The sequence below is a fragment of the Pelophylax lessonae genome, assembly GCF_965119305.1.
Source record: "Pelophylax lessonae genome assembly, chromosome: 1".
NCBI lineage: Eukaryota > Metazoa > Chordata > Amphibia > Anura > Ranidae > Pelophylax > Pelophylax lessonae.
Genome location: NC_138768.1, coordinates 550791677 through 550818885, shown reverse-complemented (window position 1 = coordinate 550818885; position 27209 = coordinate 550791677). Strand labels below are relative to the sequence as shown.

The 27209-nt window shown below is 47.5% G+C and overlaps 1 protein-coding gene across 1 annotated transcript in view; it reads right to left on the bottom strand.

The window, feature by feature from the left end:
* Window positions 1–3479: 3479 nt before the first annotated feature.
* ELP1 (elongator acetyltransferase complex subunit 1) overlaps window positions 3480–27209 on the bottom strand; it is a 153617-nt gene continuing 129887 nt past the window's right edge. Inside the window, exons 35-37 of the mRNA XM_082243694.1 lie at window positions 11976–12130; window positions 4667–4742; window positions 3480–3769 (exon numbers count right to left, since the gene is read on the bottom strand). Coding sequence (XP_082099820.1) covers window positions 3702–3769; window positions 4667–4742; window positions 11976–12130 — 299 coding nt within the window. The 3' untranslated portion in view covers window positions 3480–3701. The remainder of the gene's footprint in view (window positions 3770–4666; window positions 4743–11975; window positions 12131–27209) is intronic.

Below are 27209 nucleotides of genomic sequence, written 5' to 3'. Positions count from 1 at the left end.
CTCGGTGCAGGCGAAGGTCTTCCTGCCGGAAGACAAACTCAGAACTCTCCAGGAGGAAGTCAGGTCCCTCCGGGACGTTCCGCTCTCGTCTCTGCGGACGTGCATGAGATGTCTGGGATTGATGGTCTCGGCCTTCGAGGCGATTCCCTTCGCCCAGTTTCACACGCGGGGTCTCCAAGCGGAGATCCTGTCCATGTGGGACGGGCGACCTCAATCTCTGGATCTTCAAATCTCGTTGAGTCATCGCACCAGAAGAGACCTTCTGTGGTGGCTCCAGTCCCCGATGGTGTCCGGGGACAAGTAGTTTCGCCCTATCTCGTGGACGGTGATCACCACGGACGCCAGCCTGTCGGGCTGGGGTGGTGTTCTGGGCGTTCTGTCCGCCCAGGGAACTTGGTCGGAGGGGGGAGTCTTCCCTTCCGATCAACATTCTGGAATTGCGTGCGATCAATCTCTGTCTTCATCGCTGGACGGACCGGCTGCAGGGCTGCCCGGTTCGGGTGCAGACGGACAATGCCACGGCGGTGGCCTACATCAACCACCAAGGGGGCACCAGGAGTGCCCGAGCGGCTCGAGAAGTGGCCGACATTCTGTCTCGGGCCGAGGCTCATGTCCCGGCGATATCGGCGGTTCACATTCCGGGGGTGGAGAACTGGCAGGCGGACTATCTGAGTCGCCAGACCCTGGATCAGGGGGAATGGTCTCTCCACCCGGCTGTCTTCCAGATGTTGTGCGCGAAGTGGGGTCTTCCAGATGTGGACCTGTTCGCGTCTCGTCTCAACAACAAGGTGAGAAGGTTCGTGGCAAGGACGCGCGACCCTCGGGCAGACGCGTCGGACGCGTTAGTGGCCCCGTGGCGTCAGTACAGACTGATGTACGCGTTTCCACCGATTCAGTTGCTGTCCAGGTTCCTTCGCAGGTTGCACTCGGAACGCAGCACGGTGATTCTTGTGGCACCGGACTGGCCTCGCCGGTCCTGGTACGCAGACCTCGTGAATCTGGCGGTCGACGCCCCGTGGCGTCTGCCTCTTCGAGACGATCTCCTGTCTCAAGGACCGATATACCATCCTGCTTTACAGTCTCTGGCTTTGACGGCCTGGCTGTTGAGACCGAGGTCCTGAAGGAGAAGGGTCTCTCCCCAGAGGTCGTTCATACCTTGATCAACGCGAGGAAGCCTTCCTCGGGGAAGGTTTATTACCGTACTTGGAAGGCCTATTTTGCCTAGTGTGAGTCCAGGGGGTTTTCACCCCGCACGTACTCGGTTTCCCGAGTGCTGTCCTTCCTTCAAACGGGTGTCGATCAGCGTTTGGCGCTGGCTACGATCAAGGGTCAGGTGTCTGCGCTGGCCGTTCTGTTTCAATGTCCCGTGGCTTCCAACTCCTTGGTTGGCACTTTTGTTCAGGGTGTGAGACATCTGGTTCCTCCTAGGAGGGATCCTTTGCCCCCTTGGGACTTGAATCTCGTTCTGTCTGTGTTGCAACGTGCTCCTTTTGAACAGATCAGGGAGATCTCGTTGTCTATGTTGTCCAAAAAGGTCGCCTTTTTGGTGGCGATCACTTCGGCTCGCAGAGTGTCGGAGCTGGCAGCTTTGTCCTGCAAGTCTCCGTATCTGGTTGTTCATTTGGATAAGGTGGTCTTGCGACCTAATCCTTCTTTTCTTCCGAAATGAGTTTCGGAATTCCATCTTAATGAGGATATTGTCTTGCCTTCGCTGTGCGCGAAGCCTAAACATCCAAAGTAGGTGAGATTACATTCTCTGGATGTTGTTCGGGCGATAAGGGTTTACCTTAAATCGACTGAGTCTTTTCGAAAGACGGACTCCTTGTTTGTTCTTCCAGAGGGTCCTCGGAAGGGCATGGCGGCGTCGGCCTCTACCATCGCCAAATGGATCAGGCAGACCATTGAACAGGCCTATGCCTTGCAGGGGAAGGTTCCCCCTGTGCCTGTGAAGGCGCACTCAACTAGATCTCTGAGTACGTCTTGGGCCTGTCGTCATGGGGCTTCTGTAGCCCAGGTGTGTAAGGCGGCGACTTGGTCGACCGTGCACACTTTCACGAAATTCTACAAAGTAGATGTTCAGGCATCGGCGGATGCTTCCTTTGGCCGCCAGGTTCTTAGTGCGGCAATTCCCTAGGGTCCCTTGTTGGGGACCTCTGGCTGTTGGGATAAGTTTTTTATCCCCTGGTTATTTGTCTTTTCCTGGGTTGTTGCTCCTGTTGAGCACTCGTTTTTCCTGTTGCCCAGCTGGTTTCCTTCCTTTGGTAAGGTTCCTTTCTTTGATGCGGAGACTGCGTTGCCTTTTCGGCGCGGATGCGTTTCCCACCCCTCATGTTTGCACTGCTTTGGGACGTCCCCATATGTGACGAATATGAAGAGGCGGCGACTGTCGGAGGACGTAAGAGAAAACGGAATTTTTGTAAAATCTTACCTGTAAAATTCCTTTCTCTGAGTCCTCCGACAGTCGCCGCCCCCGCCCCTCTTTTGGGGTTTGGGTGTATACTCTACTGCTATTCCACTAAAACTGAGATATGGTTGCAGGAAGTAGGAGGGTATTGACTGAGGGGACCACCCCTTGAGGGTGGGATAGGTTAAAAGCTTTGATGTTAACATATTCTGTTGCCTAGCTACTCCTTCGGAGCAAAGTCTAATGCCCCATATGTGACGAATATGAAGAGGCGGCGACTGTCGGAGGACTCAGAGAAAGGAATTTTACAGGTAAGATTTTACAAAAATTCAGTTTTTTCGGCCGAAAATTCGCAGTTGGTTGTCGGAAGCATCATACTAACAAGCCTACAATCGGCAGATCGGACGTTGGCCAACAATTTACGGCCAACAATCTGTGCGTGTGTACGGGGCTTTAATCTGACAGTAGCAGAGGCAGCAATTCCTTTTATTTTACACACATAAGCTATGGCTCCTAAGGCACCAGAGTGCCTAAGTACACTTACATATTTTGAAGTTCACTGACTTTGTCTTGAATTCCTCTTTAAAAAAAAAAAAAATGTGTACCAGTGGAATTCCATCTTGCATGTCGTATGATCCCTGTGTCAGTCAGCGGCAACTGCAGGGGAGAGAAGAGAGCTTCCTCCTCTTCCCTGCAGCTGGCTGACACAGGGGAATGGATAAGTATATGCATCTTTTTTTTTTTTACACTGGTTATCCACCATAGCTATTAGCAGGGGGAAAGGAACATTTTAAAGCTAGTTAGGTGTAAGCTGAAATTCAACTTTAAGCTCTTCAAGCTGTTTCCACAGAAAAGTACATTTTACCAGTTGACCCAGAAATCCTGTTCTAGTGCAGTTCAGGGTTGTTACTTTGTTTTTTGGGAACAGTGAACCTAAAGTCAAATATTGACTTTAGCTCTGCTTAATAAGTTAAAGTTTGAAGTACAACACAATTCAAATTGAGCCTGAAAGACTCATTATAGTGAACGCAAAATACATTCTCACATCATGGTCTATTTCACATAATAATGTGTTTATTCATTCCTGAACATTAATATTAGATTGCAGAGTGATTGAAGTAGCCATATTCTTTGCTAGGAAAAAGCCATAAAATCAGGGCTAGCAAGACTGAATACTGCATTGTCCTAAACAAGTCTTGTGCATGATGCATCTTGGTCAGTATATCTTCTAAAGTTGCTGCATTATCTTTCTTTGTTTTAAAAGTCTTTTTCCCCTAGGACTTAGGGGTGACTAGTCCTAATCAAGCAGATCAAGCTTCCACTGTGTGGTTTTACAAAGCTTGGGAGCTGTAGTCAGTTCAGAATCTGAAAGACAGAATGACAAAAACATACAGATCGATTAAGGGGAAAAAATTGTTTTACAATCCAAAACAGGTTGCTATAAAACAAAGACAATCTATTGGCACAGACAAAATGATCATTAACCCTTTTACTGCTAGGTCCGTACAGCCCTACAACGCTGCCGGCAGCTGGCCAGGTCCGTACAGACCCAATTTCTCCTCACTTTAATGACCATAAACTTATAACAGAATTGTTCAGCAGACTCTGCTGAAAAAAAAAAAGTTATATAAAATTGTAAAAAAAATAATCCGATACGCTAGATGGATGGGACCCCCCCATCAGTCTTTTTACTGGATCAGATCGGATGCACAGGTGTTCCGTGCAGGCAGTTCCATTTCATGTCATTTGGGATGTAGCAACTGCACGAACAGAGCCGTTGCTCCCAATTTGTCATTCATGCAGGTGCACAACCCTGAGCTCACACTGTCTGCGTTCGGGGTCGTGCACCCACACGGATGTCAGATTGGGAACAGCAGCTATGCCTGTGCAGCAGTTGAATCCCAACTGACATAAATGGGACTGTCTGTATGGAGATGCACGGAACACCTGTGCACCCCTGTCCGGGTAAACGTGGCCCTCTATGAGTGTACACTTTATAGTATGCCACATGTTGAACGATGCTTTAGAAGTAATTTTTCAGGAATTTTGTAAGTTATGTTGTGTTTTTGTATATTAACAATGATTTTAGTGTATTTTTAGTGAAAATAAGAATATGATGAACATTTGCACAATTATTGCGGGGCCCAAAAAAATCAAAAAATTAATGGAACTTTTAAGAGTGGTCCAAGGGTATTATCAATTTTTCCTTTTGAAAAAAATGATATTTATCTACTGTGAACAACACAAAAAGTAGACTCTTACCTTGTTCTGTTTTTATACTTTTCTGTTGCTGATATGAAGTCATTATACTATTAGCAGTTGCATGAGGACCTAGGACCTGTAAAAAAAAAAATAGGTATTGGGTATATTATGTAGTTGCCTTAATCCCCATTCCTTTCACTGTCTTCTATACATATTCCATCTACAGTTCAACCCTTCATGAGGTCTGTAAGGCAGAACCCCCCACCCCCCCTATTTTTGACTAGGGTGATAAGGGTTTGAAGACTTTAGAACTAGGGACGAGCGGAACATGCCTGGGTTTGACTGTACATATAAAAAGTCTAGATGCCAAATCTGCACCATTTGAAGTCAACGAGAGCTGAATATGTGAAGCCATTTTTTTTTGTTTTGAAGGCTAAAAGCCAAGAAATTGGCGAAGAAAGTGCATAGGGGGCTGGGCACTTCTCCAGGGGGCATGTACCAACACAAAACAAAAAAGTTTCTCTTTCGTTCACTGGACGAACACAGCTCCTTTTTCTTCTTGGGTTATACTGCCCCCTACAGGAGTAGGACACTAGGCAGGAAAAAGCTTGGCTATGCCTATGAGGCAGTCCTAGGGGGTATACTCCCACTCTCAGCTATAGGCATTCAGTTTTTTTTCTGCCTAGTCAGGAGTAAGGACCTAGTTCCTTGCTGAGATCTCTGGTCCTGGCAATTTTACTTTATGGAATTTTTTTCCTATTATTTTTTGTTCCTGTGAGAATCTACTTTCAACTGCCGGACTGGGCGGTGGACTTGATAATTTAGATCCATAGGGTTCTCCCAGTCTGACCAGCCAGTGTGCGCAGGCCTTCGCTCCACGCTAGGTCGGCCGTGACATAGCCCAACTGGACGGGGGCTGGCTTGCGAGTTAAACTTCTCACGAGGGTGCATATGATCTGGCTTCAGCCTGAGTCGCAGCATTCCTCCTGGCCAACAGCCCCCCCCCCCCATTCCGATAGAGCGTTGGTCTGTCAGGAGCGGTGCCCACCCTGTTCTGAGTATGGTAAGTAGTTGTCCCCTCTCTGACTCTGGAGGTTTATGGGGTGGACATGGGCCCCTCCCTGGGTTGGTCAGAACCCCGGGTTCCCCTCCTTCCCATGCAGCCCCCCCCTTCTCGGTGGTCCTCTGCCGACTTGTTACCCCTCCCCCCATCTGCCCACACCCTCAATATCACCTCCCATGGGGAGGCCATATCTTTTAGGTCGGCCTGGGGTGTCAAGCTGGGGGTGGGGAAAGTAGGGCGCAGTCATTTTCTTGGGGCCTTTTGTGCTGTGGATCGGCAGCCATGTTTGTGTAACCTCAATGGCCATTTTATTGTGGTTTTCCCATTGAAAATAGTGGCGGACATGTTTTTGAAGCAATATGGGAGGTGATTTTGGTGGTGTGAGCCCCTCTTCATCCCCTAGTGCCGACTCCTGGATCTTTCTCTTCCTGATATTTTCCTGGTGCTGCAAGTGCCTGATCGGTGGTGTTGAGTCTTTTTGTGGGGTTTTCTCTCCCTCTCTCTGCTATAGCAGTGGTAGAGCTCTGTGCTGGACCCTGTGGTACCGCCAGTGCAGTGGGGGTGTCTCTAGCAGTGTTATACACTTTATTTGCATGGGTTCTCCTTTTCTCTATTGGAGTCCCTGGATCCGTGATGCCTCTTTGGATGCGGCTCCCTTGATTTCCAGATTGTGTCTCAGCAGTGGTCCTTTGGCACATTATCTGGCTGAAATGCTGGTCTGCGGATCAGACTTCTAAGAAGGCCTCATCTGATATCCCATTTGTGGGGGATCGCCTATTGGTGCTTCCTTGGATGACAGCATTAAGGGCCTCACGGAGGGGCCTTGTGAGACAAGCCCTTCAGAGCCTCTCCCGGAGGTTCCAGGAGGACCTGGTCTGGCAAGTCACGAGCAGGCTTTTCCAGACCTGCGGACAAGGCTTCCTCTGCATGAAGGAGCTCCCTTACCTGTATGGGTGCATCTCCACTGGTTTCCAGATCTGTGGACCTCCCTGGTAAAAGACAGTGGGTCCACAAAGTAATTTGGTCTGGCTACAAGATCGCGTTTCGGTCTAATCCTCCGGAAAGGTTCTTCCCTTCCAACCTGCGCTTGTCCCCAGATCGCTTACAGCGTCTCTTTGGGGCGGTGCAAGACTTGTTACTTTAAGGGGTGATTGTCCCGGTTCTGACTTCGGAACGTCTTCAGGGGTTTTACTCAAACCTGTGTACAGTTCCCAGGAAGGAAGGCAAGGTACGTCCAATTCTGGACCTCAAGGTGCTAAACTGATTTGTGCGGGTACAGAAGTTCCGAACTGAGTCCATTTGCGCGGTAGTGGTGTCCCTACATCAGGGGGATGTTTTTGCTTCTATTGACATTAAGGATGCCTACCTTCACATTCCAATATGCATCGGTCACCAGCACTTCCTCTGCTTTGCCGTGGGCGAGGAGCATTAGCAGTTTGTGGCGTTGCCTTTTGGTCTTGCCTTAGCTCCTCGGGTCTTCACAAAAGTGTTGGCCCCGGTACTAGCATTGTTGGGTCAGTGGGGAATCGCAGGAAACTGGACTATCTTCTTTTGCGAGCGGAGTCTCTGACTGCTCTGTTGGACAACTTGGATTACTCTCTAAAAACTCTGAGGGAGTTTGGTTGGGTTCTAAACCTTCAGAAGTTTGCTCTGGTACCATCCACGAGACTGGCCTATCTGGGTCTGACCCTGGACTTGGCCTCAGCCAGAGTGTTTCTTCCCCTGGAAAAACTCCTGAAATTACAGGAGCCAATCCAACTTCTGTTGTCCAGCAGACAGTCTTCCCTTCGGGCTTGCATGTGGGTGCTGGGCCTGATAGTGTCTCCCTTTGAGGAGGTTCCATTTGGACAGTTCCACACAAGGTCTCTGCAAAGAGAGATCCTGGTGAAATGGGACAAGAATCCTCAGTCTCTAGACAAGCTGATCCTGTTGAGCCAGGGTACGAGAGGGGTCCTTGATCTGGTGGCTTCATTCTCCGGCACTTTGACATTCGACAGGGAAAATCCTTTCTCCCCATGTACTGGACGGTTGTCACCACGGATGCCAGCTTGTCCAGGTGGGGAGGTGTCCTTGGCACAGATTGTGCTCAGAGGGTCTGGACTCCTCTGGAGTCCAGACTGACAATCAATGTACTGGAACTCCGAGCAATCAGACTTTGTCTGGATCATTAGACAATTCGTCTTCAGGGGTGTCCGGTATGCATTCAATCGGACAAAGCCACAGCTGTGGCCTGTCAGTCACAAGAAGTGCCCTGCCAGCTCAGAAGGTAGCTGGTATTCTAAGGTGGGCAGAACGATTTGTTCCAGCCCTCTCTACTGTACACATCCCTGAGGTGGAAAATTGGCAAGCGGATTATCTCAGTCGACAGGCGCTGGAACAGGGAGAATGGTCGCTTCATCCGGAGGTGTTTCATCAGTTGTGTCTCCAGTGGGGTACTCCTGAGGTGGACCTGTTGGCCTTTTGTCTCAACAGGCAGTTACAGAGGTTTGTGGCATGGTCTCGGGATCCTCTAGCCGACGCCTTAGTGGCTTCTTGGGGCAAGTATTGTCTGATTTACGCCTTCCTTCCTTTTAAACGTCTGCCATGACTCCTACGCATGATCGAGGAAAAAGGGATTCTGGTCATTCTAGTAGCTCCAGACTGGCCTTGGTACGCCAATCTGGTAAGGGTGGTTGCCGATGCTCCTTGCAGTCTTCCTCTCATGGAAGACCTGCTATCCCAAGGGCCAATCTTCCATCCTGCTTTACAGTCACTGGCTTTAACGGCTTGGCTGTTAAAAGCCAGGTACTGAAGGATAGAGGTTTGTCTGAATCAGTGATTCCTACGCTGTCTAAAGGCTAGAAATTCTACCTCTAGGAAGACCTAACATCGTACTCAAAAGACATACATTGCATGGTGTGAGTCTCTTGGGGTTTTCCCTCGCTCCTTTTCGGTGGCTTGGATATTGGCTTTCCTCCAATGGGGGGGGGGGGGGGGTTGAACAGCGCCTGGCCTTGAGTACCATCAAGAGCCAGGTTTTGGCCTTAGTGGTTTTCATTCAACATCCATTGGCCACACATTCCTTGGTCTGCACCTTTATCCAGGGAGTTCGACATTTGGCTCCTCCAGTGCGGTCTCCATTGCCACCGTGGGACCTCAATTTGGTGCGGTTATTCAGAAGCCTCCCTTTGAAAGTCTTCGGGAGGTTCCCCTGCTTACATTGTCCCAGAAGGTGGCCTTTGTTGGTGGCTATTACTTCTGCACGCAGGGTGTTAGAGCTAGGGGCGTTGTCTTGTCGCTCACCTTGGTTACTCTTCCCTGTCAGTCGTTCCTTCCAAAGGTCTCTGATTTCCATTTGAATGAAGGTATTGTGTTGCCTTCCCTATGCCCCATGCTTAAACATCCTAAGGAGATTGCCTTGAATTCCCTGAGTGTGATTCGGGCAATCAGGGTGTACCTGGCAGCTACGGAGTCTTTTCGGAATTCAGATTATTTGTACTCACAGATGGACCCTGAAAAGGGTTGGTTGCTTCTGCTGCGACCATTTCCAGATGGATCAGACAGACAGTGAATCAGGCCTATTATACTCCAGAAACGAAAAATAGTGATGCTGAGCACCCTGCTCCTGCGCTCAGAACTAGGTCCTCAGGCTGCCTCTAACACGGAACTCTCACTTGGCATCCACTAAGGGCTCTGAGGAAGAGGCGCGGCCTCGAAACGCATCAGAACTCCGTCTTCCCGAGACATTGGACTTTTATAAAGATGCTGCTCTATGGAATTGAAATGCTGGATTATTACGCATGTTTGTGAGTAGCTGATTTTAAAACTTATGTTATTAAAAAGCCCTCTGAGGATAATGCGCTAGGCTGGTGCGCCCCTTTCTTTGTTTTTATTTGCACCATTCACTTAAGGGTCAGTTTCCTCTTTTCCCTGTTAAGGCACTCTACACTTGGGCGATTAGTGCCTCCCGGGCCTTCGGCAAACCTGCGTCAGTACTGGAGGTTTGCAAGGCGTCCATCTGGTCGTCTGTGCACACTTTCACAAAGTTTTATAAGGTGAATGTGCTGGCATCTGCGGATGCTTCCTTTGGCCGCAAGGTTTTGCAGGCTGCTCTTTAGAGGACCTGATCCTCTTTGAAGGGTATATGGTTTTTTTCAAATGAGCTCCAGTTGTTTACAATTGAGCTCCATGTTACCTGGTAGGCTAGGGTTTAGCTTTGGGAATTTTTTCTTGCTGTTCCCACCCCTCATGTTCGTCACTGCTTTGGGACGTGTTAACGGTCAAGAAGATAAGGAGCTGTGTCCATCAATGAGCGAAAGAGAAAATGGGATTTTTGACTTACCGTAAAATCCATTTCTCTGATGTTCATTGACGGACACAGCACCCACCCCTCTGTGAAGTTGCTTTTCTTCTGACACTGCTTGTAACAAAACTGAAGGCCTATAGCTGAGAGTGGGAGTACAGCCCCTGGGACTGCCCCATAGGCGTAGTCAAGCTTTTTCCTGCCTAGTGTCCTACTGCTGTAGGGGCAGTATAACCCAACAGTCAAGAAGATAAGGAGCTGTGTCTGTCAATAAAAATCAAAGAAATGGATCTTACGGTAAGTCAAAAATCTAATTTTTTGCAAACTGGTTGGTTTGCAGGGAACAGTGAATTTAAATAATGCTTAAAGTTCAACATAAAAATGCACTATTCCTTTTCAGCACCACCTTGCTCGACAAATTTTGATTAAAAAATTGAAGGAGCTGTGTGGAAAACTGTCAGCCGAACAGTGAATACAGCTATCCTCTCACAGTGGTCAAACCCAGTGGCAGGAACAATAGATTCTTGGCATGGAGATTCACACCATGGCCAAAGCCCATGCAGCCTTAAAGTTGCTGTCCCTCTATGGTCAGCTTGTTGGTAACAGCAGGCACTTAAATGACCGCATTAACGTTACAGCACATGAGAAAGTGTACATTCTGTGGTTCTTTGAACAGGTGGATGCAGTTACCCAATTGACCTTTTAGATCAACTCTGTATATAGGAAATATTAATAAAAACAATAAGGAAGCTTTGCAGGAGACTTGATAATGTTCCTGCTCTTGGTTATTGTGACCAACTTCCCCAATCCATCACTGGTGCAATCAACAGTCTTATACTTTCAGGTATGTGGCATATTTGTACACTCTCCTGTGCTTCCCATAATGCAGTGCGCTTAGCATGAAGTGGCCTATAAGTAAGCTTTCGATTTTTCACACAAGGAGAGTGGGTCATTCAGAAAGTCCATGTTTGTATAGCATTTCAATTCAAAGTGGTTCTAAAAGCAGTTTTTTTTTTTTTTTTTTTTTTTACCTTTTATGTTTTTTCTGCATTAAGGTAAAAAAAAAAAAAAAAAAAACGTCCGCTGTCTGTGCCCCTTCCTCCCCTCAACTTCTAAACACTTACCTACCACCACTCTCAATCCAGTGACGTCCCCCCTCTGGCAGTCACGCTCTGCTCTTTTCCTGCATTCACAGACTTTATTGAGATAAATGAGAGCCATTGGCTCCTGCTGCTGTCAGTCAAATCCTTTGATTAGGGAGCGGGGGCAGGGCCAATCCATTCCTATACACAGCTCAGCTCAGGAGCATATCCATACAACTGCCCCCATAGCAAGTGGCTTGCTTTTGGGGGCAGTGGGCGGTTTGGGGCTGCACTGTGCAATACTATTGCACAGAACATATAAGTATAACAGGTTTGTTATTTTAATTAAAAAAAAAATGTAGCTTTACAATCTCTGTAAATGGGCTACAAAAGCATAGGTGTAAGAGAACCTTCCAGTAAATATGAGGTGCTGACATTATGATGGTGCATGCTTTGGCACCATAATCCCTTATTTCACTAATTAACGATTTCACTTACCAGAAACAAGTATGCAGGTTGAGGGTTCTAATATTATGGCCTACATACCTTTTTTTCCTGATTCAATGGGCAATGCAACAAGCAGTATGTTGGTTAAAATGGTGGAATGCAGGTGTAGCGTTTGATGCAAAAATCCTCCAGTGTCTGTGTACCAGTCTAGGCACTGACTCCTATTGAGCCTCATATGTCAGACAATACTCTAAGGTGGGGCAGATGCTGGGGCATTTAGCTAATTATAAATCTACTCGCCTGGGACTCCCCCCCACCTTATGGTGTATGGGATGCCTAAATATTGCTTTGACCAAGCAAAAAAATAAACTCAAACTACAGTCATACTTCTTTAGGAATCAAAAGCAAAAATGATGTGCAAGACAAAGAATGTTCACTAGCTTTCTGAGAATTGGTTAGGAGAAAACTCAAACCCTACGCAAGCAGGAAACTTACCGGTGTTGCTGCATTTGATTGGCTGTTAGGAATCCAGATTTCAGGTATTGATATCTCTATCAACTGAAGGAATTCATGATAAGCTTTTTGAAGATGTCTGGCTTCAGTATCATAACCAAAGAGGACAAGCACTTTCAGGAGACAGTTCACCTCGGCTGCAGGAAAACAAGTTTTCTAATAAAGTACAACATGAACCAAGGTAGTAAATACGCATGTACCACTTTTAGTAAAAGCAGCAAACCAAAGTGTCTAGGGCAGCCTTTCTCAACCCAGAGAACCCTTGAAATAACTTTCCAGGTCTCAGGGAACCGGTGCTAAAAAATTACTATATCTATGGCTGATAAAACATTAGATGGTCATTGGGAAGAAAGAGATCGAGTATAGCTTATGGAACCCTAGCAACCTCTGGGGGAACCTTAGTTGAGGACCCCTGGTCTAGGGCAATATTGTCGAGCTGGTCTCGCTTCTGGTTTTCCCTGGCTTCCCATGGGTAACAATGCTTTATTTTTTCCATTCATTTATCATTTTGTAAAGGGAAAGAATAAGCAGAAAGCTTCAATATGCAACTGGGAAGTACTGCTTTTAACACACTGTATGCATTTCTAAAAAACAAAAAAAGCAAAAACTTAGATTTTCTAACTTGAAATGGAAATAGTTGATCAGCAAGCCACCCTCCCTGTTGTCTTCAAACCCCAATGCCAGACAAAACATTAGATGGAGTAGGAAAGAGTTAAAGGGGTCTTAAAGTCAGAAGGTTTTTTTCTTTTAATGCATCCTTTCCATTAAGATATAAAACCTTTTGTGTGCAGCAAGCCCCTAATGCTTACCTGTGCCCCCTCTCGATCAAGTGATGTCCATGAATGTCTCAGCGGGTTGGTACTCCCCTCCTCATTGGCTAAGACACAGCAGTGGCGCTACTGGCTCCCGTTGCTGTAAATCAAAGTCAGTTAGCCAATGAGGAGAGGGGGGGGGGGGCCGAACCACAGCTCTGTGTCTGAAGATAGACGGGGCTGTGACTCGGCTCGGGTGCCCCATAGCAAGCTGCTTGCTGTGGGGCACTCAAAGGGAAGGAGGGGCCAGGAAGAGGAGGATCTGGGCTACTTTGTGCAAAACCAACTGTACAAAGCAGGTAAGTATAACATGTTTGTTATTGAAAAAACAAAAAAGAGACTTTTCCACTTCCGGTTCCTGCGCCCTTTGTGAAGGAGCACGGAACAGCGGCTCTGGGATCCGCTCGCATAGAAAACCCGCTAAATTAGCAGCCCGAGCCCGTTACTCACCCGCTGCCTTCTCTGCCTCCCTCCCCCAAGCCATCGGGATGGGATGGACAGGTTTGTAGTCTATGCTTCAGCGGCTATGGAATCAAAAGGCACACGCTGTCTCCCCCTCTCCAAGGACACACGAGGCAGGCATGGCTGACTCCGCTCCACAGCCGAATGCAATGCGTTAACCCCTACCTTGCCAGAAGCCCAAGTGGTAAGCCTAGCACAGGCAGTTGCTACTCTTTTGGCACCAACGATTACAGAAGCTGTTGATAGGGATATCGCTGTTGGGATCACACAACTCGGAAAAGAAATGGGGGAACAGGCCAAACGCCTGACTGAATTGGAAAGTCGCATGTTAGACGTAGAGGACGAGATCCAAAACTCCTATACCTCTGAACAGCAGGCTAAACATACACAGCAATACATCATGGACAAGCTGGATGACCTGGTAAATCGTTCCAGGAGGAACAATCTCCGGATCATAGGTCTCCCAGGATATTTTAATGCAGACTCACTGGCAGATATTTGTACGGTATGTATTCCTACTGCCCTGGAGATCACCTCACTCTGCACAGTGGAGAGGGCACACAGCCAAGGGAGCTTCATCCACTGATAGACGGACTCTGCGCCTGGTCATAGCGCGCTTTCTGAATTATATGGCAGAGTAAATATTCTGAGATCCTTCTGAAACTTAAAATCGATGGCCACAAGTTACTTCCTTTTGCGGAATTATTCGCAGGAGGTATTTCAGCCGATCTGCCAAGAGCTCTACCAAAAAGGAGTGAAATTCACTTTGGCCTATCCAGCCATCCTCCGCCTTACGGTTTCTTCAGGAGACTCAAAATCCTTCAGTCACCCGGAGGAGGCCGCTCACTACCTCCAGTCCTACCTCCACCTTCCCCATGGATACCACCAGCGGATAGACCCCTCAGTGTACAACGGACCCAAGAGATCATTGGAGCCCCAGGAAGGAACCAGCTAAGAAGCTCAGGCTCTCGAATCCTTCAGGCCCTCAAATCCTCCAAGCCGCTCCAAACCTCGTTGACAAATCCACGCAACCCCCTGGCATCATTTCTGCCCTCTTCCCGGCTACGGCTCACATATCCTTTGCCCGGAACAGTCATTAATCACTAACTGCTGCTATAGTTCAATATAGGCCTCTAGTGATGATGCATCTTTTTTTTTTTTTCCCTCTTCTGTGTAATCTTCTTCATTACTCTCTATTTTATGTACAACATGTTCCTGTTTTTCATCCTTTTTTTGTCAGAGGTACCCTCAGTAAACCACGCACAACCTTACCGTGAGTCATACTTGGGGCCCTCGTAAGTTGGCATCATCTATACACTACCAGCCGCGTCCTCCCTTTCCGATACCCTTGGGAGGGCATATCCGCGGGCAAAGGTCTCTGAATCCCGATAACGCTGTTCGTTGGATTGGAGGATTCACATGAGGAAAAAAGTGAAGTCCAGGCTTCCTAGGGTATGTACCCTGTTGTTTTTCCCCTTTGATCCCTGTTGGGTCATTGTCCCTCCTAAACCTTCCCCCTCAAGATGCAAGCACCCTCTATTAGGACCTACACTTACTTACTTCCCTTTAGCAGCAAGCCTTAAATACTTCTTTACTCCCTTCTTAACTCTATTGTACTTGATAGACAACCCTCCCTCTACTCCCCTCTTAACTCTATTGTACTTGATAGACAACCCTCCCTCTCCCAACGTAACATGATGAAAGTTGTCTCATGGAATGTCAAGAGCCTTCGCTCACCCCAAAAACGTATGGTGGTTCTCCGCCATCTTTAACGATTGAAAACTGACGTATCGTACTTACAACAAAAACACTTAACAGCCGCAGATTTCCTCCGTATGCGTAAGCTTTGGGTAGATCAAGTCTTTGTTTTCCCCTATGTTAAAGGGAAGGCGGGGGTCCTCCTGCTTATTCACAAAAAGTTCCCTTGCGAGTTAATCTCCTTACAAACTGATGAAGAGGGCCGAAACCTTATTGCCGTACTTAAGTCACTGTCGCGCACATGGGCCATTTCCAATATATATGCCCCAAACTCTCCCTCCAAAACGTTTTTGCAACATCTAACAACCTTACTAGCCTTGGTTATCCACCTCTCTTTTCTGGTGGGGGGCGACTTTAATCTAGCTCTTGATAGCCGAGAAGACAAATCTCATGCCAAACTCCCCCACGGCATCAAAACCTTAGGCTGTCTGTCTAACCTTAACCTCTCTTCTGTCTACCTTTGCTGATGGCCTTATTTGGTAGACATTTGGAGGCTTGCCCATCCAGAAGGGAGAGATCATACCTTTTTTTCTCCACCACACCAGACCCTATCTAGAATTGATTACTTTTTCACTAATGCCTTGCTCTTAGAACTTACATCTAACACCCTTATCCACGCAATCACCATTTCTGACCATGCCCCGATTTCTGTTGATCTGTGGGGCCTTGTCTCCCCGAACACAACTAGGATTTGGCGATTCCCGTCATACTTGACCAATGACCAGTCATTACAAGAAGTAATTAGGACTGTATGGGTTGACTATCTTGCGACCAACTCATGACACAACGACAATCCAAATCTCTTATGGGAAGTGGGTAAAAAACTGTTATTCGGGGTAGGATTATTTCCTATGGCTCTGCCTACAAGAAAAGAACACTTAAAGAATTGCGAGGGGCCAGGACGGCAATGCGTACAGCCTAATCCCTAATGGCACGACATCTCCTCGGAAAACAGGGAAAGCATGGCAAAACGCAAAAAATAAGTTCAATTTGTGGCCCGAGGCACAGGAAAAACTACACCAATCCCTTCAGGACCTACAATACCATAAATTTGGTAACAAGGCTGGCAAACTTCTGGCACGCCTCTGTAAGGGCCAATACACACGCCTCTGTAAGGGCCAATACACCCACATATCAGCCCTAAAGGACCCCAACGGCTCAATCACCACTTCACCCAACAAAATGAATACCTTACTCTTACTCTAGAACTAAAATTCTATGCCACTCCTTATGGTTCTGACCCCATAGATGAAACAGGGGCACAGAATTTGTTTTGGACGCAATCCCCCTCCCCAAAATTGACGCAACTTTATTGGAGCATCTCAAAGCCCAAATTACATTAGACGAGATTACTGCTGCCATTAAATCCCTGCCAGCTGGAAAAGCCCCAAGTCCATATGGTTTTACCCTGGAGTTTATTTCCCCTACTTTAGCCAGTGTATTTCAGCACAGACTCAATGGGAATGTGTACCTCCCCTTCAAGCCCAAATAAAACTTGTACCTAGAAGGGGAAAGACACTACTGACCCGGGCTCCTACCATCCAATATCCCTCCTAAATGTAGACACGAAACTTCTCTCCAAGATAATAGCTAATAGATTGGCTCTCATCATGCCTACCCTCATAAACCCCGCACAAGCAGGATTTACTCAAGGGCGTTCCCCCACCTCCAATATAAGAAAAATTCTCACAGTTCTGGAACAGGCGAGGGCCGGCCTGGTCACAGATACTGCCATCGTCACCCTTGATGCTGAAAAAGCATTTGATGTCAGTTTCCAGTGGCTCAAGATGGTCCTTTCCAAATTTGGTTTTGGGGGCCCATTCCTTCCATCTCATTACTGCCATGTACTTGGCCCCATCAGAGAATGTCGTTGCAGCAGGCCACATCTCCAATACCTTTAGACTACACAAAGGCACCCGACAGGGTTGCCCTCTTTCGCTCCTTTTCAACCTTGCGTTAGAGCCTTTATCCCGTTATCTTCTTTTCCAATCAAACCTCCATGGGGTCAAGGTGGGCTCACAGGAAATTCGGTTGGCATTGTTTGCAGATAACATATTAATATTCACATCAAACCCACAAGCAGATTTGCCCCATATCCAAGAAATATTTGAGCAATTTAGTCCATGTTCAGGCCTGAGAATAAACTTCTCTAAAAGCGAGATCCTCCCCCTCTTCCAAATATGGCTCCTCTCTGGGCCAATAGTTTGATATTCCCAATAGCCAAAACCCATATTACATACCTAGGTTTTAAAATAGGTAAGACTCCCTCTCTTCCAACTTAACTACTCTCCCATTATCTCTAAAATAATGGCAGAACTTGAAAACTGGGCAAACCTCCACCTTTCAACCTTTGGCAGATGCCATTTGTTCAAAATGGCCAGCTTCCCTAAACTGCTCTACCCACTACAAACACTCCCTTTACTATTGAAACATCAGGACATCCAAAAACTCCTAAAAGCCTTAACCTCGTTCATCTGGCGTAATCGACGACCCCCAATTTCCTTCCATAAACTATGCTTGCCTAAATATGAAGGGGGTGTTAATCTTCCAAATATATGTCTATACAATTTGTCTCGTCTCTTGCGGGGAGGTTTAGATTGGATAACACAAACGTACCAATATTCGAACTATGAATTAGAAGCCCAGATAGCAAGTCCAGCCTCATTATCTGCCTTGCTGCCCTGTGGAATCAGACTTCTTCCACCTCCCCTGAAACAAACTCTTGATAAATGGGATACGGTACTGGCCTTGAGAGAATTGAGGAAGAAGCTGGGAGTACCTCCTCAATTTTCCCTCCACCTTCCCATTGCAAACCATCCTCTGTTTCCACAGGCACAGCAATATGCAGCCTAGGCCACTTGGGCTTCGCTTGGCCTAACCAAATTCTCACAACTATTTGACCACGCAACAAGAAGGCACCTTCCCTTTCACCAGATAGCTCAACAATACAATCTACCCACTCATCACTTAATATATACTCAACAGGCAATCAGTTTTGTATGCAAAATTTGCCCACAAAGGGAACTAAGCTTCAATACCTCTCTGACAGACTCCCTTGCTGTGTTACAAAAGCACAGCATTTCACAGCTGTACAAGCCCCTGAACTCTAAATTATCGAATCCCATACATTCAAAGCGGACGTCCTCTTGGAGCAAAGACCTGCAATCTCCAGAAGCTCAGGACTATATCCTTGCAGGATATAATACTACTTGTATATTCATTACCAACGAGTTTTGGCAAGAACAACAATATAAAATCATGCATCGGGCTTACATTCCTCATTTATCCCAAAGGCTCTCACCTGACCGACAATACTGCACCCTGTGCAAGGAGTACAGACCCACACTGCTGCATAAGCTATGGTCATGCCTTCCCATCTTTCGCTTCTGGTCACAAGTGGAATCCCTGGTCGCAAAGGTTACAGGTCTTTTACCACATAGGAATATTTACTCGCTCCTATTCGGCCACTTAAAAATCCCCCCCCCCCCCTCTTCACATCTGAAAACACAATTCACGATCATGCAACGCAACAAACCATGGCTCTCGACCTGCTATATGGCAGCCAGAAGAGCCATCCTCAAACAATGAACCGCAACTTCTCCTCCTACTAAAAAATATGTAAAAAAATATATCTGTTGTTGCTATTACATCGAAAGAAGCTGGATCTAGCTCTTTCCCCTGTCGGAAACCCTCTTCCTTTCACTATAAGTGGGACTCTTACATCACCAAGATACTTCCGAACCTAAACTTTTAAAGCATAGAGGCGTCCCCTCACTTCAACACTAATCGTCAACTATGAAGTGTGTAACATCGTATCAGGACTCTCTTCGACCTCATTGTTACTTCTCCAACGACCACCGTCACGGACATCGGCCCCCTTCGTACACTCCACTCTCTTACATCTAGGACCTCTTGGGCTTTTATCATTGCAACCATTAAGGCTCAGACCAAGTTCCCTTTCACCTTGACCATCCTTGTCTTTCAAGGATACTCCATAAGACCATATGGCATGCTTGCCTCACCCGAGCTAAGTGATAGCTCATATTTTGCAAATTCTTTGACAAGCAATGAACTCCTTTTTCTACCTACCCCCCCCCCCCCCCCCAACTCACCCCCTCCCCTGTCATTCTTCCATTTTTCTAATTAAACCTTGATTGCTGAACTCTTGCAATAACTTTGTTTATTTGATAATTTTCATTTTCCATATTTGTTATGCTATTACGACTGATAAGCCGCGTTGTTTGTAAAAAAAAAAATCCAATAAAATGTTATATAAAAAAAAAAAAAAAAAAAAAAAAAAGTACTTTACAATCACTTTAACCACTTTAATACAGGGCACTTCCCTCCCTTCCCGCCCAGGCCAATTTTCCCCTTTTAGCGCTGTTGCATTTTGAATGACAATTGCGCGGTCATGCAACACTGTACTTACACCAAATTTATATCATTTTCCCCCCACAGAGCTTTCTTTTGGTGGTATTTGATCGCCTGTGCGATTTTTACTTTTTGCTAAACAAATAAAAAAAGACAGAAAAGTTTGAAAAAAAAAAAAAGTTTTTTTTGTTTATGTTATACAATTTTGTAAATAAATAAGTTTTTTCCTGCACTGATGAGCACTGATGAGACTGCACTGACAGGCACTGATGAGGAGGCAATGATGGGGTGGCACTGATGGGGTGGCACTGATAGGCGGCACTGATAGGTAGCACTGATATGCAGCATTGGTGGGCACTGATAGGCGGCACTGCTGGGCACTGATAGGCGGCATTGATGGGCACTGATAGGCGGCACTGACGGGCACTGATAGGTGGCACTGACGGGCACTGATAGGCAGCACTGGTGGGCACTGATGGGCGGCACTGATCGCCACTGACGGGCGGCACTGATGGGCACTAATGGGCACTGATAGGCGGCACTGGTGGGCAATAATGGGCACTGGTGGGCGACACTAAAGGATGGCAATGATGGGCACTTGTGGGCAGCACTGATAGGGAGGACACTGGTGGGCATCACTGATGGGGAGGGCAATGGGGGGCTCTCTGAGCCCTGATTGCCATCCCTGGTGGCCATAGTGGGCATCCCTGGGGTCATAGTGGGCATCCCTGGGGTCATAGTGGGCATCCCTGGTGGTTCTAGTGGCATCCCCCCCCCCCCCGAGGGTCTGCACTGGTAATCAATGATCTGATTACCAGTGCCGACCCCCCCCCGTCAGGGGAGCCGCCGATCGGCGCTCCTTTACTCGTGCCTGTCAGGCACGAACTAAGGAAAGCCGATCAACGGCTGTTCCTGTTTTACTATGTGACCAGCCGTGATTGGACACGGCTGATCACATGGTAAAGAGCCTCCGTCAGAGGCTCTTTACCGAGATCGGAGATGCAGGGTGTCAGACTGACACCTCGCATCACCGATCGCCGCTCTGCGCGCCCCCGGGGGGCGCCCAGAGCGGTGTTATCCTGCCGCCGTCATATGACGTCCGGTCAGGATAACTCAACCACATTCCCGCCGTCATTTTGTAATAGGGCGGGCGGGAAGTGGTTAAGCCTCTGTCAGGTTTTATCTGCAATCTGTAACCCTATTGGGAAGATTTCTGATTTCTGTTTACTTTCTATCTGGAGAGGAAGCAACTAGAAATTTTAGCAATAGGAACACAGAAAAACTCACACACATTTTTACAAGAGTAAAGGGTAAGGACAGTGTTTTTATTGCTGGGTTTACTATTCTTGTCCCTGTGACAACTATACACTTTTTTTATTGTATAGGAGACACAGAGACATGAAGAGAAAGATATTCTCCCCAGCAAAGGCCTGACATAAATTTCAAATCTTTACCGTTCTATTCCAAAACAAAAAAAACAAACATACAATTTTTGTACTCCCCGTAAAATTTTTCAATTGAGGGACACAGGAAATTATTAATGGCTGGGTTATACTGCCAAGCTTCAGAAGGACACCAGCACAAAAAACAAAAAACAAATGTGGACCAGCCTAGAATAAACCCTCCTACTACCAGCATACATTTTCTCTGTCATCCATTCAAGGACACAGCTTGATAGTTAGCAACCTAGAGTTATGCTGCTACGAACAGGGAAAGTGGGTACTAGGTACATAGAAAACTAAAAGCCAGTGCCCTTGAGGCTTTAACCTCCACACACCCATTCAGTCTCCCTTACTGTCCTAAAGAGAAGGACATTTTTCACTTTTTAATAGCTACTAGTATTTTTAGGCCAGATATTGGAAATTATGGAAGTTTTCCCAGTAGGCCAAAGCACACAGGTTTTCCCAGTTCATTAAATATCCTGGTGATCTCTCTGCAACGGTCCTGCAGTTGTCAGTGACTATAGGTCTGTTCTCCAGTTAGCACAGGAACCCTCTTTCAGATCCTGTCAGTTTATCTGGGGATTCCTTGTGGAGGTATTAGGACCAGAGCTGCAGCAGTTTACCTGTCCATTTCTCTGAAGACTCCCTATTGTGAAAGGGGCACACAGAAGATGTTGGAATTTATACTAATCCACCTCCGCATGAAGACCTGCCCCCATCAGCTCCTTCAGAGGCAGGGAGAGGACTGATGCTTTCACAGAGATTTGGGAATCTCACATAGCCAAAGCATTAACGTGGGAGTTGGTATCAAAAGGTTACAAAATTAAGTTTGACCATTGTCCTTTTCCTTGCTTCTTCATTTTAAAACTTCCCATGATAGATCAATGTCAGGCAAATCTAATTTCAGCCAACAGGGATATCATTACCATTCCTCTATTTAAACCTGGTTACTGTTCTAAAAAGCAAAAAGGGCATTCATCTTGAATTTAAAGGCTCTTCATGTCTTTGTACATCCTCTGTTGTAATCTATTTGGTCAGCGATTCCCTCCTTTTATTGTGGAGACTTCTTAGGATCCATCAATATAAAAGTTAGCCCATTTAAACATTCTCATCTTACCAAGTAGTAACTTCCATGCTAGCTCTGCAATGTCCAATACAGGTACGGCACTCCAAAGCTAGGCTGACGAAAAGCCAATCTGGATAGCTGCTATCGTAAAGACCAGCTTTAGCAGCTATGTCTTGATTGGGGAAAAAAACAGTTAGGTACCTGGTAACTCTTTTTCAAAGAAGTCTTCCAGGGCAGCACCTGAGAGAAATGGCTCCTCCCACCCGAAAACAAATTAGTCCACCATTATAAAAATGCCAGTCATACCTTTTGCCTCAGTAATATCAAAGCACCAAAGGAATCCTCAGTAAGCTTTAGATTCCGCAAAACCCCTTTTATAATGTTGTTTAGGGCGGGAATGGATGCTGCCCTGGAAGACTTCTTAGAAAAAAAAGAGTTACCAGGTACCTAACTCTGTTTTCTCTAATCGTCTTCCAGGGCAGCACCTGAGAGGCTGTACCAAGCAATACTTACTAGGGAGGGGAAAAAGTCTGGAGCACCTTGGGACCAAATATCTGGTCCTCACTGGACAGCTGGTCGATGCCTTGCAAAGGTATTGAAGCTCGACCATGTCACTGCCCTGCAGATCTGCTTCGGTGTTGCCTCAGCCCTTTCTGCACTTGAGGATGCCCAAGCTCTGGTCGAGTGGGCCGTGACACCGCTCGGCGTGGCAAGGTTTAGTGCTTGGTAGGCTGACTGAATAGCAAGCTTCATCCATCAGGCTATCATACTTTTCGAAGCCGACTTCTCTTTGTTCACTCCTGCATGGAGGATGAATAGAGTAGTTGTTTTCTCACTGACTCTTCTTGCTGATACAAGTGCCACCAGGAGTACTGTTTTTAGTGTAAGGTATTTATCCGAACATTTCTCCCGTGGTTCAAAGGGTGCCGAGAGGAATCCTTTGAGTACAGTGGAGAGGTCCCATGTCAGGTATGTGGCCTTTTTTAATGAGAGAAGGAATCTTCTTATGAGGGTGTCTTCTGCCAGCCTAACATCTAGGCGGGAAGATAGGGCTGAACCTTCAAAGTGTTATGGGAAATGCCCTTGTTCGCTCCTTTTTGAAAAAAATCTAAGATTGTTGGGATAGTCCCCCTGTCGAGGTCTCCTCTTTTTTTGTACCAGAAGACAAACTTTTTCCTCACTTTTTCATAGATGGCTCTAGTCACAGGTTTCCTGCTGGCTAAGATGGTGTCAAATCACCCTGTCAGACAGACCTTTGTACTGTAACCTCGTCCTTTCAGGAACCAGGCCGAATGCTTCCTGACTTTGTGGCTCCGGTGGTTGACTAGCCCTTGCAACAGGAGGTTTGGCATGTCTGGATTTGTTAGATGAGGCTGAATACTGACGTTTCTTAAGTGACTGAACCATGGTCCTCTCAGGCTTGAGCCTGCATGGGACTTTGGTGTTAGTTGTGGCTTTTCCTTGTTCACGCTCCTCCTCAAGTCCTGCAAGATATGCTCTTTTGCAGATTGACATCTAGTTCATCTGCTGATTCGCAGAATAGTAGCTCGTCTGGATATGGCCCTACCCCTATGACTTGCAGTCTTAGGTTTTTTAGGGCCTCTGCCATTAGCTTTGAGAAGATCCTGGCTGCTGACGAGAGGCCAACCGGCAGAGCTGTGTATAGAAAATGTGGAGTGGCCTTCTGCTACCGTACCAAGGAAAAAAATGTTTTCCATGATTTCCTTTCACTGGTGAGCAAAAAACTCAAAAAATAAACTCTCCTTTGCCTTTTCTGTTTTGTTGTGTCCAGCGCTTTTTTGGTCCTGTTTTATCAAAACTCCTGGACTGATGAAAGGGTGTTTTCCCCTGGCTTTTTGGTTTGAGGAAGCCCTTGTTTTTGGCTGCGGTTCTGTCCAATATGATTTCCAAGTCGAGTCAGAATAGTAAATCACCTGTGAAGGGGATGCCGCATAATCTATTTTTGGAAGTGATGTCCCCTCCCCATGACTTCTGCCACAGGTCTCTCCAAGCTGAATTATTTAGGTCAGTGGTCCTGGCCGATACCCTTACGGATTCTGATGCGTTCGCCAGGAAAGCTGCCACTCTGGTTAGAGTGGATATGGTTTTTACCAGTTCTTCCTTCGGGGTATCGGCTTCTAGCAGCTCTTGCAACTGCATCAGCCAGACTAATAAGGTTCTGGCCATGTTGGTGGAAGCTATGGCTGGATTTAGATTTGTGGCTGCAGCTTTCCAAACTCTTCTTAGAAGTGCCTCTATCTTTTTTTACCATGGGATCACTGAGAGTTCGGAGTCGTCGAAAGCTAAATAAGCCTTGTTTGCGACTCTGGCGAGGGAAGCATCTACCCAGAGTTTGATATCCTTCTCTGTGAACAGATATCTGTGTTTAATCGCTGCTGAAGAAAAAACAGAATTTTTGTAAAATCTTACCGTAAAATTCCTTTCTCCGAGTCCTCCGACAGTCGCCGCCGCCCACTCATACAGTCTTCACCAATGGGGTATTGACTTCCTCTCCACAGGAGTAGCTAGGCATAAGACTTGTTAGAAACAAAGCATTTACATAGACACACCCATGGGGGCTGTCCCACTGGTCCAATACCCCCCTGCAATCAGCCATCCCAGCTCAGTTTGGTAGCAAGCAGTTAAGTGTATAAGAACCCCAAAAGAGGGGCGGGGGCGGCGACTGTCAGAGGACTCAGAGAAAGGAATTTTACGGTAAGATTTTACAAAAAATCAGTTTTCTCTTACGTCCTCCGACAGTCACCACCCACTCATACAGTCTTCACCAATGGGGATGTCCCAAAGCAGTGTAGACATGAGGGGTGGGAAACGCAACCATCAGAAAAGGCAACACAGTACCCACATCAGAGAAAGGAACCTTACATGAACAGCAAGGGAACCTTTTGGGCAACAAGAAAGCTCAACAGGAGCAACAACCCAGGAAAGCAAATAACCAAGAGGGTAAACAACCCCAACAGTCAGGGACCCGCAACAAAACCAGGGACCCCTACGGTACTGCGGCACAGAGAATTTTGCGGCCAAAGGAGGCAACAGCTGATGCCAGAACATCAATTTTGTAGAATTTGGAAAAGGTGTGCACTGACGACCAAGTCGCAGCCTTACACACCTGGGCCACCGAAGCCTCATGCCGGAGAGCCCAGGACTTACTCACCGCTCTGGTAGAGTGCGCCTTGACAGGGAAGGGCGGAACCTGTTCCTTCAACGAATAGGCCTGGACAATTGTCTGTCTGATCCATTTTGAAATGGTCGCCGCAGACGCAGCCATACCCTTCCGAGGTCTCTCAGGAAGGACAAAGAGAATCCGACTTTCGAAAGGATTCAGTCGACGACAGGTAAACCCTGATCGCCCTGACATCCAAAGAAATCAAAGCAACCTCCTTAGGATGCTTAGGATTCGCACAAAGCGAAGGTAAAACAATGTCCTCATTAAGGTGAAAATCAGAAACCACCTTTGGAAGAAAGGACGGTTTAGGTCGCAAGACCACCTTATCCCTATGAACCACCAGATAAGGGGAGCGGCAAGACAACGCCGCCAACTCCGGTACCCTGCGAGCCGAAGTGATCGCCACCAGAAAGGCAACCTTTTTAGACAGCAGAGGTAACGAAATTTCCCTGTTTTCAAGCGGGGAACGTTGTAACACGGACAGAACCAAGTTCAAGTCCCATGGAGGTAAGGGCTCCCTTCTAGGAGGGGCCAAGTGACGCACACCTTGAATGAAGGTGCGAATCAAAGAATTAGCCGCCACAGGGCGCTGGAAAAGAACAGCCAGTGCAGACACCTGGCCCTTAATCGTGGCCAACGCAAGGCGCTGGTCCACACCAGACAGGAGGAAAGTCAACACTCCCGCCACCGAGTATGAACGAGGAGAGAAGCCCCTGGACTCACACCAGGCAAAATAGGCTTTCCATGTAGCCTTGATTAAAGTAGTAATGACCTCTGAGGAGAGACCCCTGTCTCTCAGGACCTGGCTTTCAACAGCCATGCCGTTAAAGCCAGCGACTGTAAAGCAGGATGGAAGATCGGTCCCTGAGACAGCAGATCTTCTCGCATTGGCAGCCGCCACGGTGGCTCGACGGCCAGGTGAACGATGTCCGCGTACCAGGACCGGTGTGGCCAGTCCGGCGCCACCAGAATCACCAGTGTTTTTTTTTTTTCCGAGGCCAACCTGCGAAGGAACCTGGACAACAACGGAATCGGAGGAAAGGCATATATCAGATGATACTGATGCCAAGGCACCAGCGCATCCGAGGCGTCTGCCAGAGGATCGTGCATTCTTGCCACGAACCTTTCCACCTTGTGGTTTGGCTGAGATGCGAACAGATCCACATACGGGGATCCCCATTTCGCACACAGCATTTGAAATACCTCCGGGTGCAGGGACCATTCCCCCTGGTCTAGGGTCTGGCGGCTCAGATAATCGGCCTGCCAATTCTCCACACCCAGAATGTGAACTGCCGATATCGCCGGGACATGAGTCTCGGCCCAAGACAGAATACTGGTCACTTCCTGGGCCGCCCGGGCACTCCTGGTGCCCCCTTGGTGGTTGATGTACGCCACCGCAGTGTCATTGTCCGTCTGCACCCGTACAGGACGGCCCTGAAGACGATCCGACCAGTGGAGCAGGCACAGCCTGATCGCTCTCAATTCCAATATGTTGATCAAAAGGGAGGATTCCTCCTCCGACCAAGTGCCCTGGGCAGACAGGTTGCCCAGGACGCCACCCCAGCCCGACAGGCTGGCATCCGTGGTAATCACCGTCCACAGTAACGGCCAGAAGGATTTCCCTTCCGACACAGCCGGGGACTGAAGCCACCACAAGAGATCCATTCTGGTTTGGCGACTCAGAGACACTCTCAGGTCCAAGGACTGAGGTAGTCTGTCCCACCTGGCCAGTATCTCCGCTTGGTGAGATCGCGTGTGAAACTGTGCAAATGGTATCGCCTCAAAGGCTGACACCATCAACCCCAGGGACCGCATACAGGTCCTGAGTGACGAGGATTTATTGTCCCTGAGGGACCTGACCTCGGACTGCAGGGTCCGGAGCTTGTCCTCCGGTAAGAACACCTTTGCTTGAGCAGAGTCCAGAACCATTCCCAAATATGGGAGACGAACCGATGGAGACAAGGTTGACTTCTGAATGTTGATGGTCCATCCGAACTCCTGGAGTTACTGGACCGTAGTGGACAGATCGCGCAACAGGCTCTGACTGGAACTCGATCTTAACAGGAGATCGTCCAGATATCCCAAAACCGCAATGCCCTGTGCCTGCAACAGGCCAGGAAC